The sequence below is a fragment of the Poromitra crassiceps genome (assembly GCF_964638095.1).
Source record: "Poromitra crassiceps genome assembly, chromosome: 9".
Taxonomy (NCBI): domain Eukaryota; kingdom Metazoa; phylum Chordata; class Actinopteri; order Beryciformes; family Melamphaidae; genus Poromitra; species Poromitra crassiceps.
In genome coordinates, this window is record NC_139630.1 from 20,068,663 (window position 1) to 20,083,697 (window position 15,035).

General features: G+C 42.7%; 1 protein-coding gene across 1 annotated transcript in view; it reads left to right on the top strand.

The window, feature by feature from the left end:
• The window catches only part of LOC310782201 (protein NLRC3-like), a gene marked incomplete at both ends in the record, with an annotated part of 155,224 nt that overhangs the window by 104,618 nt on the left and 35,571 nt on the right, over positions 1–15,035 (top strand). The window contains one exon of the mRNA XM_083642887.1: positions 8,304–8,477. Within this exon, the coding sequence (XP_083499013.1) occupies positions 8,304–8,477 (174 nt within the window). The remainder of the gene's footprint in view (positions 1–8,303; positions 8,478–15,035) is intronic.

Here is a 15,035-nt window from a genome sequence, read left to right on the forward strand (position 1 = left end):
CACTGGCTGTTTGTCCCACAATGTCATTATCAAACACCTGCACACAAACACAATATATAGACAAAGAGACAGTGTAAATTAGAAAAGCATGTGTGAAAAGCAGCACTTGCCCCTCCCTCATTACCACCACTGAGGTGCCCTTGAACAAGGCCCTTAACCCCTTAACTCATTGAGTGCCAGCCACTTTTGGAGAACGGACGCTCCCAGTGCCAGAGTTTCAGAGCTTTTTTCAGTGATTTCTCGAGGCCCACAGAATATTGTGTGATATTACTATGTAAACAATGAACACGCAAAAAGAACGATTAGACTCTTTTCTATCATCAGCAAAAACAGGTTTATTGATATCATTTTCCGTTCTTTAGTTATCAGCCGGAGAAGATAGCTTGATTTAACAAAAAAGAGCAGTTTTTTTTTAGAAGCTGAGATAATGGCCCTTTTGTGAAATTAAACATTTCAAACACATCACTGACTCTGAAGCTAATTTTCTGATGTAGTCACACCTCAAAAATAATTTCCTTCAATAAAACAGGGAAGGCCAGGGAATTTTGTTTGGCAGAATAATATTTTTAGCTGCAACCAGCAGCGCTGGCCCCTGCGTGCGCTGCTGGTTACAGCTTCTTGCTGCTGGTGGGCATCGGATATTCTGGCTTGCGTTTGCCAACCCTGTCCTGCTGCCTGGGTCTGTCTGGGTGTTGTGTGGCTGTGTGCTGCTCTGCGTGCCCCCCCCACCCCGCCCCGCCCCGCCCCGCCTCGCCTCAACTGCACACTCCTCCCTGTATGGGAGGTGGCTCTCTGCTGAGTTTGCTCTGACTGCACTGTGAAGAGTGGGCGACATCCAGCTTTTTCCGCGTGTGTTTGTCACCGGCTACTACTGTATGCTTCCAGTTGAGAATAATAATGGCTGATCATGCGAATGGGCTGTCGCAGCAGTGGAGGAGCTCAATTGTGGGAGCAGATTGGCTGCTGCCTGCTGCAGGCACATCTAACGTTAAAACGCTTCATGCATATCGATGCATACGGATGCGATGCGATTTCCGTTTCCCCAACGACTTATTCTCTGTTTTTCTCTGCCTTTCTGTTAACCTGGAGAGCACTGTCGCCACCTAAGGGTTCTGTAAAATAGGTTATAGACCTCCAATAGCTACAATAGTTGTACAGGAGCTGCGGAAGGCTTTGATCGACGTCCCACCGTCAAAAAACGCATTGGACGTCGAAAGACGTCCGTGGCACTCTACGTCACTATTTAATTGGACGTCGAAAGACGTCCATGGCACTCAATGAGTTAATGTAAAACGAGATGGACATCTCAATGTGATTGCCCTGGATAAATAAAGGTAAAAAATGTAGCAGTTGTATAAAGTGGGAAAGATTCTTAGTTGGCCGCTCTTCTTTCACCAAGTATCCAGTCTACCTGTAGCCTACTGTATGTCTGTGTGCACTTTGCTCATGTGTATGTTTCCACACACAGCACTGACCTCCTCGCTCTCATCTCCCATCTCCTCCCGTATCGTCCTGCCCTTGGCTCCTCACTCTCTCTCTCTCTAACTTAGAGTCTAAGACATTTAGGGTACATTATGCTACGTGGATGACCAGGCAAACCTAGCATAAATCAGCAGCTAGCATGACTCGGCAGCATGGCTCTATATTACACGGTAAAAAGTTGCCTATCGATTCACCCCTCAGCCCCTCTCTCCCTCTGACAAGCAACTAGCAAGCAAGTGATGTGTGAATAACCTCTTTCTGTCGCAATAAATAACACACTTGTTAGACAAGTTAGTTAACTTCACTCACCTCAAATATCTGCTTCAAGCCGCCAGTTCGTTTTGTTTTCAGAGGACCGCGCTCGCGCAGCGCAGTGCGTCCTGATGAATGGTGCTGCTGCTGATTGGCGGCAAAGTTGGGAGATGGTCTCGCGGACCCGCGCTGTCAGTGCATGTCATGATATCAGATCATACTGAGGAGGCTCCACTGCGCACAATGCGTAGTGATACTACTAGTTTGTCAACAAACAAAATAGTTCCAATTGAATTAGGAAAACTGGCATCAGAAATTAAATTAGTCACTGCTCTGACTTAGAGTTTAATTAACGCCTCTCTGTTAACAGTAGAAAAAATAACATAGCTCGAAGGTAAAAATAATAATAATGATAACTAATAGGCTAATAATAATAATAATAATAATAATAATAATAATAATAATAATAATAATAATCAATGTAGCCTATATGTAAGGTTATTTTAAGGGACTACTGATTTATACAGAATTGTAGCCTCTTGTATTGTGTTTTACCTTTTTACCTTCCACCCATTGATAGGCTATATATCTTCCACCATAACCAAGTTATTTTGCATCAAATCTCCTGAACATGATTGATGACATAAAAGGTGACCCCTATGTTTTCATGGTAGCCTGATACACTGTAGGAAAAATTAGCCAGGGGCAAGGGCAAATATGCTCCAATAAATCTCAGAATGCACACAAAAAAACATGATCAAGGGGCTAACATTGTCCCCAAGTTTTTGATAGGCCTAATTGTATTTTCATTCAATTAATTTAATTTCCATTTGCTTCTCTAACACACATGTGCACCTGCAAGCTTGTTGCCAGAAGATAACAGAAGAACACACACAAATGTTTGCATTACGCTCTAGCAACTTGATGCACTAATTACTATTTTTTTGTGCTCTACACGTTTTCCACATGTGCTCTACATGTTTTCCACATCTGCTCTCCTAGTTTCCACATGTGCTCTACACATTTTCCACATGTGCTCTACACATTTTCCACATCTGCTCTCCTGGTTTCCACATGTGCTCTACACATTTTCCACATGTGCTCTACATGTTTTCCACGTGCTCTCATGGTTTCCACATGTGCTTTACATGGTTTCCACATGTGCTTTACATGTTTTCCACATGTGCTTTACATGTTTTCCACATGTGCTTTACATGTTTTCCACATCTGCTCTCCTGGTTTCCACATGTGCTCTACACATTTTCCACATGTGCTCTACACATTTTCCACATGTGCTCTACATGTTTTCCACATGTGCTCTACATGTTTTCCACATGTGCTCTACACATTTTCCACATGTGCTCTACATGTTTTCCACATGTGCTCTACATGTTTTCCACGTGCTCTCATGGTTTCCACATGTGCTCTACATGTTTTCCACATGTGCTCTACATGTTTTCCACATGTGCTCTACATGTTTTCCACGTGCTCTCATGGTTTCCACATGTGCTCTACATGTTTTCCACATGTGCTCTACATGTTTTCCACATGTGCTCTACATGTTTTCCACGTGCTCTCATGGTTTCCACATGTGCTCTCATGGTTTCCACATGTGCTCTACATGTTTTCCACATGTGCTCTACGTGTTTTCCACATGTGCTCTACATGTTTTCCCACATGTGCTCTACATGTTTTCCACATGTGCTCTCCTGGTTCCCACATGTGCTCTACATGTTTTCCACATGTGCTCTACATGTTTTCCACATGTGCTCTCCTGGTTCCCACATGTGCTCTACATGTCTTCCACATGTGCTCTACACGTTTTCCCACATGTGCTCTACATGTTTTCCACATGTGCTCTACACGTTTCCCACATGTGCTCTACACATTTTCCACATGTGCTCTACATGTTTTCCACATGTGCTCCACATGTGGAAAACCTGTTGCTCCACATGTTACCACATGTCACAGCATGTGGTAACATGATTTCCACATCCGCTCCACATGTCATCACATAATACAACATGTGACAAAATATTTTTCACATGTTATAACATGTGATACCATGTTTTCCACATGTTATAATATGTTTCCACATGTTATAATATGTTACCACATGTTATAACATGTGGTAACATGATGTCCACATGTGTCCACATGAGTTTCACATGTGTCCACATATGGCACATGTGGTCACATGTGAAACTCATGTGGACACATGTGAAACTCATGTGTGTTTTCTGTAAGGGAGTCGTTGAGCTCTATAGTCCCCAATCAAAAAAGAAAAGAAAAATCACAAACGATAAAGTATAGAGGTTCAGTAGTAAGTCATTTATAAGCTATTAGTTAATGATGAACTAATCATTTACAAAACATTAATATACATTTTTAGATAAATATGTAAACATCACAAATGTGTTGTAAGTCATCTATAAACAAGATTCAAGATTCAAGATTCAAGTTTATTATTTGTCCCAGAAGGGCAATTTGTGTGCAAGCAGATATAAAAAACATAGCGAATACATGTAAAAACAAAACATGGACAAGTGAAACAAACATGGAGCATGTGCAGCAGTTTTTCAGCAGAAATGGATCAAGTGAACACAGAAAATAGTAAAAGTAAAAGTAAAAACACACCTCAAAGGATCCGTACAATGTACTTAAAAGTAGTAAAAGACACGTACAATGTACTTAAAAGTAGTAAAAGACACGTACGTGAACTTAAAAGTAATAAGAGTCAGGGACTATTTGAGCGTTTAGTAAATCATCAAATGATCATAAATAAATCATTAGTACATGATTAATAAGCAATTAGTCAATATATTATGGATCACTTGTAAGTAATTCAAAGTTTTTATATTCCAATCATGTCTCTATACACATTTGTTAACCATGAACAAATGATGAGCAAATCATTAGTCAATGATTTATAAGTAATTAGTCGATACATTATCAATCACTTGTAAGTCATTCACAGTTTTTCTATTTCAACTATCTGTTCTGTCTATCAGTATGTCGTCACTATACACATTTGTTAATCATGAACAAATGATGAACAAATCATTAGTAAATGATCCATATACTGTATAATTTGTTGATGTATCATTAATTACATAGGTAGCCTGTTAAAAGCCTCAAAATAATTATGATCAGTGTTACTGTACCAGTTATGCCCTGCTAGTGAAGCTCCTCCCATGCAGGTGAACATGGGCTAACGCAGTGTAACTGTACCGTAACTGCACCAGCTAAGACCTGTTAGTGAAGCTCCTCCCATGCAGGTGAACAGGGGCTAATGCATTGTAACTGCACCCTAACTGCACCAGCTATGGCTGGCTAGTGAATTTCCTCCCATGCAGGTGAACAGGGGAAAATGCACTGTTACTGTACGTTAACTGTACCAGCTATGACCTGTCAGTGAAGCTCCTCCCATGCATGTGAACAGGGGCTATATGCAGTGTTACTGTATGTTACCTGTACCAGCTATGAGCTCTTAGTGAAGCTCCGCCCATGCAGGTGAACAGGGGCTAATGCAGTGTAACTGTACCGTAACTGTACCAGCTATGCGCTGTTAGTGAAGCTCCGCCCATGCAGGTGAACAGGGGCTAATGCAGTGTAACTGTACTGTAACTGTACCAGCTATGAGCTGTCAGTGAAGCTCCGCCCATGCAGGTGAACAGGGGTTAATGCAGTGTTACTGTATGTTAACTGTACCAGCTATTAGCTGTTAGTGAAGCTCCGCCCATGCAGGTGAACAGGGGCTAATGCAGTGTTACTGTATGTTAACTGTATCAGCTATGAGCTGTTAGTGAAGCTCCGCCCATGCAGGTGAACAGGGGCTAATGCAGTGTTACTGTATGTTAACTGTACCAGCTATTAGCTGTTAGTGAAGCTCCGCCCATGCAGGTGAACAGGGGTTAATGCAGTGTTACTGTATGTTAACTGTATCAGCTATGAGCTGTTAGTGAAGCTCCGCCCATGCAGGTGAACAGGGGCTAATGCAGTGTAACTGTATGTTAACTGTATCAGCTATGAACTGTTAGTGAAGCTCCTCCCATTCAGGTGATCAGGGGCTATTGACTCAATGTGTCTCCAGGCCAACAGAAGCAGTCAGCAATTAGAAGCACTGCAGCACAAACTACAACATATTTCTCAACTGTAATAAATTGTGTAAATCATTTACAAGTCATTTATAAGTCTTTCTGTATCCCCTAATCTAAAGTGTAAAGAATTCATCAGACATAAATGTGTTGCATACCATTTGTAGATAACGGTGAGCCTGTTAGAATTCAAAATCCTTGCTACCAACACTTAACTCATTGAGTGCCATGGACGTCTTTCGACGTCCAATTAAATAGTGACGTAGAGTGCCACGGACGTCTTTCGACGTCCAATGCGTTTTTTGACGGTGGGACGTCGATCAAAGCCTTCCGCAGCTCCTGTACAACTATTGTAGCTATTGGAGGTCTATAACCTATTTTACAGAACCCTTAGGTGGCGACAGTGCTCTCCAGATTACAGAAATGTCAGGAATACACAGCCTGAAATAGCCGTGATCAAAGAGAACCCGCTCATGCTGCAGTCCAGAGCCATGTAGATTGTTCTGGCTGCAACTGACGGTGCGTGCGAACACAGTCAATCCCCGCACACAACTGAGCCCTTCTGCCTCTGTCTGTCTGTCAGCATAGTTTCTCCACATGATTAGCCGCTAGAAAAGCAGCAGCGCGACACTGAAAAGCCAAACCTTTCACTGCAGTCCGCGTGTGGCTTCTCCATGTTGCGCTGCCTGGGAGGCGGTGCACCAAAAGCACTCCGAAAATAGACGCTTGGTGCGAGGCTGTGTGTTACTAGTGTGGGGAGGAGTTTTCAGCTGAGGGGGGGGGAGGGGGGTGGAGCACGCAGGGCAGGACACAACTACACCACATCACTACATCAGAAAATATTATCTAGAGTCAGTGAATGTGCTTGAAATGCTGCATTTCACAAAAGGCTGAATATCTCAGCTTATAATTTGAAATGCCTGAAAACGCTGAAAACAACCTATCTTCTCCGGCTCATAACTAAAGAACGGAAAATGGTATCAATAAACTTTTTTTTGCTGATGATACAATAGAGTCTCCTTGTTCTTTTTGCGTGTTCGGTGTTTACATAGTAATATCACACAATATTCTGTGGGCCTCGAGAAATCACTGAAAACGCTCTGAAAACTCTGGCACTGGGAGCGTCCGTTCTCCAAAAGTGGCTGGCACTCAATGAGTTAACTAGCATATACCCTATTGTACTGTACTGTACAGTCAACCTAGTGACATCATCTAGCAGCAATCTAGCTGGCGAAACGGTGAAATGTTATTCATATGAGTACATGAGTCATGGTCAAATGCAGAAACCAGCATCTAGCTTACAGCGTTCATGCAAAATGGATTGTTTTGTTGTTAATTTTTATTTAATTGGCGGACTTACTGTTGACGAATAGTTGGAAGAAGAGATAAAGAAACAAGCTGCTGTTTTCATCTGGCAGCATCAGGTTAGGACGGTAACATATCAGAATGAAAATATGGCCTGTCTGAGATGAAAGAGTGTTGAGAGGCTTGCCTGTCTGTCGATGATTTGATTTGACAGTTCTGGGCACTGGAGTTGGCATTGGCCAATCCTGGCATGTTCCACCCCCAAATCGAGTGTGTGCTGGCGCTAAGCGAATAGGTTGTGGGACAACCTCTCTGGCGCGAGCCACTTTAGGAGCAGTGCGGTAAATACAATATTCCTGGAATGCGAGTTTAACAAACCAGTTACATGCCCTATGCATTCTACATCAAATTAAGTTATTAGTTAGTTTTATTTTCTGTGTTACATACTTATTGGTCAAGTTATTAGTTCGTTTATCGGCTAGAAATTCTGTGGGGTTATCAGCAATATAGCCTGCAGAATTTTGGCCGCTGCTGTTCTCTGCTAAACAGACCGGCCGGTGAAGTGTTATTTTAGTGATGAGGCTGTTCTCAAATGAACGATTTTAGAATGGCTAGGTGTGCTGTTATGCTCATTTGAGAACGGTCCTTGACCAATCAGATTGCTTGGTCGGAACTACATGTTGTATAATAACCCTTAAGAGCATGTCAAATTCCCTCCATGTGAAGCATTTTTTTGCAGACCACCATTGCAACTAAGTGGAATATTGATTTAACTGAAGTTACGTCAAACTCTACAGTGAAGGAAGTGATGAAATGTTGAATCCATAAAAAGCTTCATGAGTAGAACTAGAAAACTAGGTCCAGGCTGAAAATGACCAAAATTATATTTTAAGAGAGAAACTCTGCTGTGAGCAATATTACTGAAAATTATCAAGCTGCTTTTATTTTGAAATCGAACTGAGATAATTATTAATATTGTTTCATCACTCAGCATTACAAACTATACATCACTGAAGAAAATACAACAATATGCGATGTGTGTGTTTGTGTGTGTGTGTGTGTGTGTGTGTGTGTGTGTGTGTGTGTGTGTGTGTGTGTGTGTGTATGTGTGTGTGTGTGCGTGTGCGTGCATGTGTGCATGCGTGCGTGTGTGTGTGTGATGTCTAGGCTGTCAGGGTGTCTGCTCACAGAGGAAGGCTGTGCTTCTCTGGCCTCAGCTCTGAGCTCCAACCCCTCCCATCTGAGAGAGCTGGACCTGAGCTACAATCATCCAGGAGCCTCAGGAGTGAAGCTGCTCTCTGCTGGACTGGAGGATCCACACTGGAGACTGGAGACTCTCAGGTATGAAGAGGCACCGTATGCTAGAAGGCTGAGAGTCACACACATTTTCTCTGTCACACTGAAGACTGGACTCTCAGGTATGGAGAGGCACCGTATGCTAGAAAGCTGAGAGTCACACATTTTCTCTGTTACACTGAGAAGATGAGGAATGTGTCTAACAGCAGTTATGACTGATGCTGTCTGGAAACTCATTCATATTCAAGCTTATTAAATGTCCATGTTTCCATCATCAAAGATAATCTTCTTGTAGCCCAGCTAATGCCTATGTAATCAGGGAAGGGCCCTGAATTCTTTAAATCAATAAATCAATAATATATAGGTAATGTTATCTTGTTTCGCTTTTACCTATAAACATATCTTTGTCTCGAGTCACTATATTCACCACTAATTAACTGTAACCTTAAAATATGAGGCTATATTACTGGATCCTCTAAACAATAAAATATTGCAATAAAATAAGTGTATCACCTTTTATAAAGTGACACGAATATCTCCCTTCTATATGTCAGTACCGGTAATAAAAGGAATTCAACCAGCAAACATCACACTGGAATCAGTTTTAAAAATAGATGAGATTTGATTATTTACTTTTGTAAAATGTAAAAATAAAATATAAACAAATGAAATAATATTCAATCTATTTTAGATTAGTTTGCTTTGCTTTCAATAATTCAATAAACAACAAAATACTCTTCAAGTGACACACCAACAATTCAAATGTAACTTAAATTACGCAGAGCCAGATTAACACCCCCAGGGGCCCCGGGGCACTGAAGCTCACCAGCCCCCCCCTCACAGGCTGTTGGAAGTCTGTAAACACACACACACAAACCTATTGGTCAAAGGTTGAATAACCACTCCAACTGAATAGGTATGTCTACACAACTCAATACACTAAGAAAATCTGAGAAATGGATTAAATTATCCCAACTCACTGGCAGAGCAGAGGTCAGCTTGTAGACAGGATGAGACACAGGTCAGCTACACAGGGTAGCCAGAGCAGAGGTCAGCTTGTAGACAGGATGAGGCACAGGTCAGCTACACAGGACAGGGTAGCCAGAGCAGAGGTCAGCTTGTAGACAGGATGAGGCACAGGAGATCACAGGCTGTTGGAAGTCTGTAAACACACACACACAAACCTATTGGTCAAAGGTTGAATAACCACTCCAACTGAATAGGTATGTCTACACAACTCAATACACTAAGAAAATCTGAGAAATTGATTAAATTATCCCAACTCACTGGCAGAGCAGAGGTCAGCTTGTAGACAGGATGAGGCACAGGTCATCTACACAGGGTAGCCAGAGCAGAGGTCAGCGTGTAGACAGGATGAGGCACAGGTCAGCTACACAGGACAGGGTAGCCAGAGCAGAGGTCAGCTTGTAGACAGGATGAGGCACAGGAGATCACAGGCTGTTGGAAGTCTGTAAACACACACACACAAACCTATTGGTCAAAGGTTGAATAACCACTCCAACTGAATAGGTATGTCTACACAACTCAATACACTAAGAAAATCTGAGAAATGGATTAAATTATCCCAACTCACTGGCAGAGCAGAGGTCAGTTTGTAGACAGGATGAGGCACAGGTCAGCTACACAGGGTAGCCAGAGCAGAGGTCAGCTTGTAGACAGGATGAGGCACAGGTCAGCTACACAGGACAGGGTAGCCAGAGCAGAGGTCAGCTTGTAGACAGGATGAGGCACAGGAGATCACAGGCTGTTGGAAGTCTGTAAACACACACACACAAACCTATTGGTCAAAGGTTGAATAACCACTCCAACTGAATAGGTATGTCTACACAACTCAATACACTAAGAAAATCTGAGAAATGGATTAAATTATCCCAACTCACTGGCAGAGCAGAGGTCAGCTTGTAGACAGGATGAGGCACAGGTCAGCTACACAGGGTAGCCAGAGCAGAGGTCAGCTTGTAGACAGGATGAGGCACAGGTCAGCTACACAGGACAGGGTAGCCAGAGCAGAGGTCAGCTTGTAGACAGGATGAGGCACAGGAGATCACAGGCTGTTGGAAGTCTGTAAACACACACACACAAACCTATTGGTCAAAGGTTGAATAACCACTCCAACTGAATAGGTATGTCTACACAACTCAATACACTAAGAAAATCTGAGAAATGGATTAAATTATCCCAACTCACTGGCAGAGCAGAGGTCAGCTTGTAGACAGGATGAGGCACAGGTCAGCTACACAGGGTAGCCAGAGCAGAGGTCAGCTTGTAGACAGGATGAGGCACAGGTCAGCTACACAGGACAGGGTAGCCAGAGCAGAGGTCAGCTTGTAGACAGGATGAGGCACAGGAGATCACAGGCTGTTGGAAGTCTGTAAACACACACACACAAACCTATTGGTCAAAGGTTGAATAACCACTCCAACTGAATAGGTATGTCTACACAACTCAATACACTAAGAAAATCTGAGAAATGGATTAAATTATCCCAACTCACTGGCAGAGCAGAGGTCAGCTTGTAGACAGGATGAGGCACAGGTCAGCTACACAGGGTAGCCAGAGCAGAGGTCAGCTTGTAGACAGGATGAGGCACAGGTCAGCTACACAGGACAGGGTAGCCAGAGCAGAGGTCAGCTTGTAGACAGGATGAGGCACAGGAGATCACAGGCTGTTGGAAGTCTGTAAACACACACACACAAACCTATTGGTCAAAGGTTGAATAACCACTCCAACTGAATAGGTATGTCTACACAACTCAATACACTAAGAAAATCTGAGAAATGGATTAAATTATCCCAACTCACTGGCAGAGCAGAGGTCAGCTTGTAGACAGGATGAGGCACAGGTCAGCTACACAGGGTAGCCAGAGCAGAGGTCAGCTTGTAGACAGGATGAGGCACAGGTCAGCTACACAGGACAGGGTAGCCAGAGCAGAGGTCAGCTTGTAGACAGGATGAGGCACAGGAGATCACAGGCTGTTGGAAGTCTGTAAACACACACACACAAACCTATTGGTCAAAGGTTGAATAACCACTCCAACTGAATAGGTATGTCTACACAACTCAATACACTAAGAAAATCTGAGAAATGGATTAAATTATCCCAACTCACTGGCAGAGCAGAGGTCAGCTTGTAGACAGGAGGCACAGGAGATCACAGGTCTGTTGGAAGTCTGTAAACACACAGCAGAGCAGAATGCAAAATAACATTAGCAACTTCACACAGAACTACATAATCCAAAATACAATGAACTTGACAAACTTACTCCAACACATATACACTATATTTATTAGCTTTGCCGCTTACCAGCATCACACAATAGCGATACAGTACACATATCTGACCTTTCACCAGCAGGTGGTATCACTGAGTAAGGTAAGGCAAGCATTACATCATATCAAATAAACTCAACAAAATATAGCCTACATGTCGGCAACACACAATCACAACAGATAAGGTCAATGCAAAGAAACAGCATCATTAAATGCTTCTTACCTAGAATTTCTTCTTTCTTGACCTTTGCTGGGAAAAGTCTTTGATCAGGTCCTCAAAATCCAGCTGCCTCACAAGGTCAGACTCAATGGCCATCAAAGAGAGTGCTGAAAGTCTTTTCTGACGCATGGTTGTTCTGAGTTCATTTTTTATACGTTTCAGTTGAGAAAATGTCCTCTCTCCCTCACAGTTGGATACAGGCAGTGTGAGAAAAAGCCTGAGAGCAACAAACACATTGGGGAAAATTGTTTGGAGTCCATTCCTCAGCACAACTTGCAGTAGGTTTGTAGGAGTCTTGTCTTGCTCAGTACTGACAAAAGACCTAAACTGGATGAGCTCGTCAGCTAGGTCCTTGTCCAAGTCAGTTGAGTATAAGGAGGAGAGAGCCTCAGACCGTCTGCGGAGATCAGTGTCATCACAGTCCATGTCAAACAGGACACCAAAGCGGCCATTTACGTCTCTGTATGCATCCAGCCGTTTGTTCAGTCCTGAGAGCAAACGGTCAACAATCACATTGAAAGTCTCCACTTTGAACTTTGTACTTCCAGACAGAACTACTTCATTGTCGGCTGTCTCGTCAGCGAAGGCTTTTCTTTTGCTCACACGGTGAGTGTCAGTGTGGTAGCTCTGTGTCACACCCGTGACAGCCCGGGCACATTTCTCAAAATGGTCAAATCGCTCTCGTAGTGATGCAACAAAAGTGTGCAACTGTGGGGCTCATAGTAATATTGGGGCATAAGTTTGGACACCCCCCACCCACCAAGTTCAATGTTATAGTTCAAAGATATTTTACTTTTGTATTTCTATAAGTGATTAGTAAATTGTATACCATATGTAGGCTAACAGCAGGAAATGGTATCATACTCACTTAGAAGGTCTGTGGAAAACAGTTAAAATACATGCAGGCACACGGGGCAGCCCGGGGGCTTTTTGGAGAGGTCCTGAAAAGATGTGAAAACGGACCTGCGCAGTTGAGTTAGGGCAGTGGTAGCCGACCAGTCGCCCGCGGGGTGGCGCTGTGGCGCCCGCAAGCCACGTTCAGAAAAATGTAAAAAAAAAAAAAAAAAAAAATTTTTTTTTTTTTTTTTTACACAAACAAGACAAAACAGACAAACAGGCTCAGCCACAGGGGAAAGAAAGAAAAAACAAAAAAACGAAACAAAAAAATATAATCAGAAAAATTAATTTTTTATTTGTTTTTCTCCTCCCTTCCCACAATAACACACAAATGTAGAAAATAATTTGTTTAACAATGCATACGTTTTAAAAACGTTTATTGTCTGTGTATAATTTATTGTCTGTGTATAATTAATTATTGATTAACTATTTTGATCCGCCTGGGCTGGGGTCAAAGTTTAGTTTTACGTTACGTCACTACGTCATTCACTCTGCGACAGTGCGACTGCCAGCTGCCAATGATTATATCAGTCGGCTAAGCTAAATGATGGAACGCAAGAACAATGGCAGAAAAGTGAAAGAAAAAACATTACCAATTTCAAGAGGAGTGGGAGGAAGAGTTCTTCTTCACAACAGTGAAAGAAAAGAGTGTATGTCTCGATTAAATGCATAATACTCATTATTTAAAGGTAAATCGAGCAAATTTCAACAGGTAGCCCCCGACATGACTCTCTACCCTTCAGGTAGCCCTCGACCTCAAAAAGGTTGGTGACCCCTGAGTTAGGGAGAGCGGCCGTGCTGCATGTGAAGAGAGAAGCAGTGAAATATAAATGTCTGTAAAGAACGCCGCTGAAATAAATAAATGTTCAAACTATATCCACGCCTGGACATCACTTTATCCAAGTGTGTTACAAAATTGGAGGCACCGCTGCAGATGATTGACACCGCAACGACGGAGCTCGTGACATCGCCAGACGGGAGTCAATTGATTGATGAGGTCAGCTTGTAGACAGGATGAGGCACAGGTCAGCTACACAGGACAGGGTAGCCAGAGCAGAGGTCAGCTTGTAGACAGGATGAGGCACAGGAGATCACAGGCTGTTGGAAGTCTGTAAACACACACACACAAACCTATTGGTCAAAGGTTGAATAACCACTCCAACTGAATAGGTATGTCTACACAACTCAATACACTAAGAAAATCTGAGAAATGGATTAAATTATCCCAACTCACTGGCAGAGCAGAGGTCAGCTTGTAGACAGGAGGCACAGGAGATCACAGGTCTGTTGGAAGTCTGTAAACACACAGCAGAGCAGAATGCAAAATAACATTAGCAACTTCACACAGAACTACATAATCCAAAATACAATGAACTTGACAAACTTACTCCAACACATATACACTATATTTATTAGCTTTGCCGCTTACCAGCATCACACAATAGCGATACAGTACACATATCTGACCTTTCACCAGCAGGTGGTATCACTGAGTAAGGTAAGGCAAGCATTACATCATATCAAATAAACTCAACAAAATATAGCCTACATGTCGGCAACACACAATCACAACAGATAAGGTCAATGCAAAGAAACAGCATCATTAAATGCTTCTTACCTAGAATTTCTTCTTTCTTGACCTTTGCTGGGAAAAGTCTTTGATCAGGTCCTCAAAATCCAGCTGCCTCACAAGGTCAGACTCAATGGCCATCAAAGAGAGTGCTGAAAGTCTTTTCTGACGCATGGTTGTTCTGAGTTCATTTTTTATACGTTTCAGTTGAGAAAATGTCCTCTCTCCCTCACAGTTGGATACAGGCAGTGTGAGAAAAAGCCTGAGAGCAACAAACACATTGGGGAAAATTGTTTGGAGTCCATTCCTCAGCACAACTTGCAGTAGGTTTGTAGGAGTCTTGTCTTGCTCAGTACTGACAAAAGACCTAAACTGGATGAGCTCGTCAGCTAGGTCCTTGTCCAAGTCAGTTGAGTATAAGGAGGAGAGAGCCTCAGACCGTCTGCGGAGATCAGTGTCATCACAGTCCATGTCAAACAGGACACCAAAGCGGCCATTTACGTCTCTGTATGCATCCAGCCGTTTGTTCAGTCCTGAGAGCAAACGGTCAACAATCACATTGAAAGTCTCCACTTTGAACTTTGTACTTCCAGACAGAACTACTTCATTGTCGGCTGTCTCGTCAG